Below are 6,410 nucleotides of genomic sequence, written 5' to 3'. Positions count from 1 at the left end.
AGACTTGCAAAGCCGGGGAAAACTTTTTCTTCGACTATAACACTACTTTTGTATTCTAACCCTTTAAGACAAAAATGCGAGGTGGCTCGAATTATATGTCCGAGAGTATACATGTACTATATATGTATATACTAAATACGTTTTGTAACGGTTTTAGATGAAATAAATAAATAATTACCAAGATTATTCTAGTAAATTAAACAGAGATCTTGAAGTTTGATTTTAAAATAAGTGTGCGCATTTACTGTATTTTATTTACAAGCATACATAATTTTAAAATTTCTATTTTACATGGTCTCAGAGCAACATTTTCTTAATTAAATAAAAACGTATAGATTTTTACGTCTTTTGTAGATTATTTATATAGTGTCCAGTGATTATTTTTATCCACATTAAGTTGGTGAAACCGCCGCTCATATGAGGTATTTTTCGTGTCTGGGACATTTTTATAATTATAGTATAATTAGGTACAATATATTTAAAGTTTTCTGAAACGATTCCACATTGTCATCTAAATTCATAAAACTCGTACCTCCCATTAAGGTGCACTTTTCAATTATATAACAATATATATAATTGATTATACCTCCATTTTGTAACTAATAAAGCTATATAAGTAGCACCTACTGCCACCTTAACTATTTCTGCCGCCAAGCAGTAATGTTAGCATTACTGCGTTCCGATTTAGAAGGGTAAGGGTGCTGGTGACATTACAGGCACGTGGGACTTGTCAACTTATGTCTCAGGTGACGGGCGCATTGGCAGTGTCCCTCAGATCTTTGCGATTTAAATCTCTGAGTGGCACTGCAACTGTTGTGGACAGGCGTGTCGCTTACCATCAGGCGCACGACTTGTTCATCCCGTCACTTAGTATTACTAAAAATATAAATTTTTTAAGCTTTAATAGCCCGATATTGCGCTTGAAGAGTAAAATAGGGATTTCGTTCAAATATGGAGTAACGAGGTTTTCAAATTTAGTCGACGACATGTATCTTTTCGTAGCTTTTACTAAAAAAATCTGATAATATCATCTTCACTTAGTTTATACTTATCTTTTAAGATTTAAGCACTTCGGTTTCTTTTAATATTATTGGTTTGCCTCTAAACTCCTCTTCTATTTGCTGTAAGGTTCTACCCTTCGTCTCTGGTAACAAAACCCACATAACTGATAACAAATACGCAACTATCACAGCATATAACAAATATACACCATCTAACCCTATGGTTCCTTGAAGAAATGAAAACGTCTTCAAAACTAAGAAAATAGTCGCACAATCGAATATGACACTAATTCCTGCTGCAGGAGCTCTATGAGCTATTGGAAATACTTCACCAGCAATGATGTTTGGCAATGGAGCCACTCCAATAGCAATTGTAAATGAGAAGAAACTGATCAGAACTATAGTGATCCACGTTGCATCATATGATAGCATTCCTCTTGTCTTGATATAGATATAAAGGGATATGCAAAGAAGACTGATAACGCAAAGACTACCCACACAAAGCAGTAATGGTCTTCTCCTATATCGTTTTACAACGTAAATGCCTGCAACACTGAAGAGAAATCTAAGTCCATCTGTAAACACCATCCAAAAGTTGACATCAGTGGTCTTTCCCATCATGACAGTAAGAATTTCATGAGCATATGCTCCAAGTAACGGTCCACCGCAAGCTTTTAGTAGAACATAAGAGTGTACTACTAAAATAACTGGTTTATAAAACTCTCTTTTCTTTAAAATTCTCACGAACTCTTTGATATTCATTTTTGTTGTTCCAGTCTCTTCCAGAATTAGTCTAGCTTTTATCATTTGCTCCAATTCATCTTCTTCTTTGTCACCTCTTAAGTAACGAAATGCCTTTTTACATTCATGATACTTTCTCTTCATGACCAAATAACTCGGAGATTCAGGACAATAGAGTGTCATAAGAAGACTAAGGTAGGAAAAGAAACTGCAAATTAAAGCAGTCCATTGCCAGCTAAAAAAAGACCCTATTAGGTGCACGAAGAAAATTCCAAATGTTAGAGAAAGGGATATTGTAGCTAAAAACGCGCCTCGATTTACTGGACTTGTATATTCCCCAATTACAACAGATCTTACCGGCATGAGCATACCATAAGATAGGCCTTGTAGTACTCTACCTATCATCAGCATCTGTAAAAAACAAACACGTGTTTTTTAAATTGTTCAGAAATCCTTAAATTCTCTAGGTTTTTTTATATTTCCTAGGTTTTGTTTTAACATTTTATATCCCATATCTGAGATAGATATTTTCTATTGCAAGTAAGAGCGATGCCACATGGACGTCGCCGGTGTGTTGAGCTATCGCAACGCTATGATTTCAACGCATCGAGTGTTACACGAAAAACGTAACTTACTTACACCATTACGCACGCAGCATCCCTTCCCCCTTCGTCTCCTGGCCTCTTGCACGCACCGTTTAAGCGCATGGTGACATGTAGTTCTAATTATTTATATGTGGTACAACGCAGCGTCCCCGTCAGACGTAGCAACACCGACGCAACGCGTCTTGTGGCATCGCTCTTACACAATATCACATTTATTTTATTTTTAGTTACTTTAAGGTACTTAGACGTTAAATTTAAAATAAAAACATTAAGGAGATTAATGTTTGTTTAAGTAAAAATACAAACTAAACTGGAAGATTGCAAGGCAACAATAATAATGAAACTACCCATTGACTTACATATAATTGTAAGTCAATGAAGCTACCTAATAAATTTTTTTAAAACATTTCGGTAATTATTTTCAGGTTAGTTTTCTCTATCTAATTTCGGTTGAAATTTTTATTATTTGAATATTCATGATTATTATCATGAAGTATTATTTTATATACGAGTATCGATTTAATATCGATGATAAATATATTAATGATAATATTGCCACTGAAATTAGGTAGAGAAAACTAACTTGAAAAATCACACATTTACGTGACTTCAAATACCTGAAAATTGGTGGCAATAACGATGAACAACCAACCAACAATGATAGGTAACGTCAGAGCGTAGAGCGCTGTTTTTCTTCCCATTCGATCCATTATACAGGGTGTTACAAAGTTACCGATCAATGTAGGCAACGCCATTACGGATGCTGTAAAGTTAACATTAGTTTTAGTGTTCTTAACCGTTAAACTAATCCTCAACCCATTATTATGTTCTACTAGTAGACACGGGTCTCTTCTAAGGAGAGGGTTTAAACCACAGTATGCCACGCTGGCTTAATGCGAGTTAATGACTTTTTTTTATAGATTATAAGTACGCATTTCACCTCCATCTCACCTAATGGAAAGTGACAATGAGGTCGACGATGGAGCATACACACCTAAATAATGCCTATTCACTCTCACCTTGAAAAGGCCCAAGTTAATCATCACGACGTTTTCCGTCATAGTTTACAAGATGTATTTGCCACTAAATTTAGTAGCAGTAGATCTCCTTGTTGAAGAGGCTATCCAGGGAAGTATTGCACTTAAGTCTCAGGATGACAAGCGCAGTGGCAGTGCCCCTCAGATCGTTGCGATTTAAAGCTCTGCGTGGCACTGGTATTGCCATGGACAGGGGTGTCGTTTGTTCGTGTTCCGTCACTTGGTGTCAGTAAAAACAAAGATAAAAGCATTTTTGACGTATGAATACATATGGCTTTACTATACCAAGGGTACGACTTTACCTCTGCAAAGGATTATGAAACTTGGGCCTCTAAAGATAAATGTGGGTAGTTATGATTATGGCTTTCATTGGTAGCACTTAACAGTCTTCAAGCTTGTACGTTAGGAAATGCTGTCATTTCATTAATGATGGTATTTACCTATCCACGATTCCTCTTCCATTGTGAGAGTGATCAAAGCATTTTCCTGACGCAACTGTGGGAACAAGACGGCAGGGTACGACAGGGCGGCCACTTGACTGATTATGTTGCCACTTATAGTACCAGTTACGAAACACTGTTAAACAAAAAAGTAAAAACATATATAATAAAAAAGTGTGATAACTCCATAGAAACGTAACAGCACATCTAATATTTGCGCACGCGCTCGCCGCGCGCCCTGTATGAACACACACTTTTGCATATTAATGAAAGGCGCGTGTGACGACCAGCGCTATGAAGCGGGTGCGTGCTAGATTTTGCCAATGGGTGTGTTATAATGTAGTTTTAAATATTTGTATTGTGGTAACACTGTTAGAAAAAAAGAATGGTGGAACGAGTTTTGGGTAAAAACTCAGAGTCGTAAACATACAGTTAATTTTGGATCTAAGTGTTTTTTTTCTAATCCCAATCCCATCGTTGTGGCCAAATTGTTGTAATTAATAAAAAAACACAGTTCAAATTATACTAAACAAATGTTTTTTTTGTAATGGGACAGAAATCCGAAACCATAGAAGATACAAGGAAACTGTCTTAGGAACCATTAATCCTTGTGAAAACAAGTTTGACATAGTAAATATTTTGATCAAGTGTGAGTTATCCATAAAAATGAATAAAACAGATTAAAAATTTTTTAGTGCTTACAGACTCAGTTTCATTAAGGGATTATTTCATTGCATGGGAGGAAAAAAATCGGGGCAGAAGAAGTAGCTCAAATGTCATATTAATGCGAATTGAATAAAATTGCCTAATTTTTTTTTAAGACTGATAGACTCAGCTTCTTGTAAGGATGTTTTCATTGTATAGGATGAAAACTTGGGACAGCAGAAGTTGGTCAAATTTAAGAAAATGATTTTTCATACAAATGGTTTCTTTTTTAAGATACATTTTATAAATTGAACAGTGTTCCTTTTAATAAGGTTTGTAAGTACGATACTATGTTACTTAAAATCAGAGCGACATTTAATACTAAATCTATGGGAAACTGTCCATGGCACTGGGACACAAGGTTTCCAGACACAGACAACCAGAAGTTACACCCAAATTTATAATTTGTATTCATAGATTTTTTTATAAAACAACAAGTACAGATTTGACCTGTAGTTGATCTGATGGAAAATGACGATAGAGCTTGCAATAAAATTTTGTTTTATAAAGGTATTGTTATTCTCTTGGCTACCACACTATTATCGCTACGATTTGGTAGCACGGTAGGGACTTAAAAATACCCACCACACTACCAGTGGTTTGTTTAGTGGTACGATGAGTCCCCCAGGATATACACCTATAAATATAACACTCATTCTTGATTACACCAACTTGTGACGGTGTGACCTCTTTGAATCGTTATCCCACCTTTTTATTTAAATTTCTTATTTTATTCTCACACTAGTATTTATATTCAAATTTTGAATTGTTCCATTTTGCCTCGCACTCTGATTTTGTTTCGTTCCATCGTGACTCCCTGCCCGATCGCGGTAGCGACAACATCTCTTCTTATCTTTTTGAACCTTTTACTCATTGACTTACAAATAAATGGACGACGGATCTAATACAAAAACTAAAAAATGTCCCAAGTCAACCTATTCGAAATTTAAATTGTAATGTCATCGCAGTATCGCGCTGTCAGTAGAACAAATGAAGACTAAAGCGGAGTGTCGCGCTCTGTATACGATTTTAGCGCCTTACAAGTGCGGACACTTTTTAGCGCGGACCCGACGTCCATATAATTGTAAGTCAATGCTTTTACTAGTTATATTTACACCGTTTGCATTTTAAAGATCATAATATTATTGTTAAACCTGAATAAATACCTATAAAACTGGACTTTCAACTTTTGAACTACTAAACTTACTAAGTAAGATATATGGAGGCTGCGGAGGTTACCCAGGCTACTACTACATTCCATCCAATAGGACTTACCGCCGCCAACGCCAGCAGCACTTCCACAAACTTACCTGTACTGAAAACGGAGAAAAGCGTCGTTTAGGTTCAAAGTCCATTATTCCTTTATTAAAAGCAAAGTATGAGAAGTAATTCTACATTAATTATCACACCACACTTCATTTCAATATGAGTTTGAAGTATTTTTTGCAGTATAAGCATTAAAGCATTTCACGACTGTTAGACGGAAACTAAAATAAATTGCTATAGAGTATAATGATTATAAAGATAAAGTGAACAGTAATCAATGTTATTTGTCAACTGTCTGGTTTTATTTACCGGTAATTATGTATTTTAATAGATAAGAATACATTGTATGCTCGAACATGTGATTAATTGCACTATTTGTATATATTACGTATAAGACTCTGAGTTCTACTGTACTGAGAACCCTCAGTACATATTTATATATCTGGCATTGAGCGCATTCAGAATAAATTTATAAAGTTATTAAGTATAAGTAAAGGCATCTTCGAAAAACCAGAAACAAAACAAAGAAAAACGGCGCGCTGCAATGAACCAAATCCTTCTGTATAATATTTTGAGAAATAAGATGAATTCCAGGTTTTTGTTACATAATATTAA

General features: G+C 35.3%; 1 protein-coding gene across 1 annotated transcript; it reads right to left on the bottom strand.

Moving 5' to 3' along the window:
- Positions 1-823: 823 nt before the first annotated feature.
- On the bottom strand, positions 824-3,912 carry LOC113238251 (facilitated trehalose transporter Tret1-like). Its single transcript, XM_026475059.1, has 3 exons — positions 3,825-3,912; positions 2,965-3,110; positions 824-2,153 (listed from the first exon to the last, which is right to left on the bottom strand). Exons 1-3 carry the CDS (start codon positions 3,844-3,846, stop codon positions 1,056-1,058), a joined length of 1,266 nt encoding a protein of 421 aa, XP_026330844.1. The 5' UTR covers positions 3,847-3,912; the 3' UTR covers positions 824-1,055.
- Between the last annotated feature and the right edge of the window lie 2,498 nt (positions 3,913-6,410).

This window comes from Hyposmocoma kahamanoa, unplaced genomic scaffold (assembly GCF_003589595.1).
Source record: "Hyposmocoma kahamanoa isolate Upper Pololo Valley unplaced genomic scaffold, ASM358959v1 95, whole genome shotgun sequence".
Lineage (NCBI taxonomy): Eukaryota > Metazoa > Arthropoda > Insecta > Lepidoptera > Cosmopterigidae > Hyposmocoma > Hyposmocoma kahamanoa.
The sequence above is the reverse complement of the archived record's forward strand: the minus strand, read 5'-3'. Positions and strand labels throughout refer to the sequence as shown.

Excerpts from the sequence above, each read along its gene's own strand:
- LOC113238251 (XM_026475059.1), bottom strand. The coding sequence starts at position 3,846 with ATGGAAGAGGAATCGTGGATAG. Across the intron at positions 3,111-3,824 it reads GGAAGAGGAATCGTGGATAG|CATCCGTAATGGCGTTGCCT; the intron begins GTAAATACCATC and ends TTAACTTTACAG. Across the intron at positions 2,154-2,964 it reads TTATTGCCACCAATTTTCAG|ATGCTGATGATAGGTAGAGT; the intron begins GTATTTGAAGTC and ends TGTTTTTTACAG.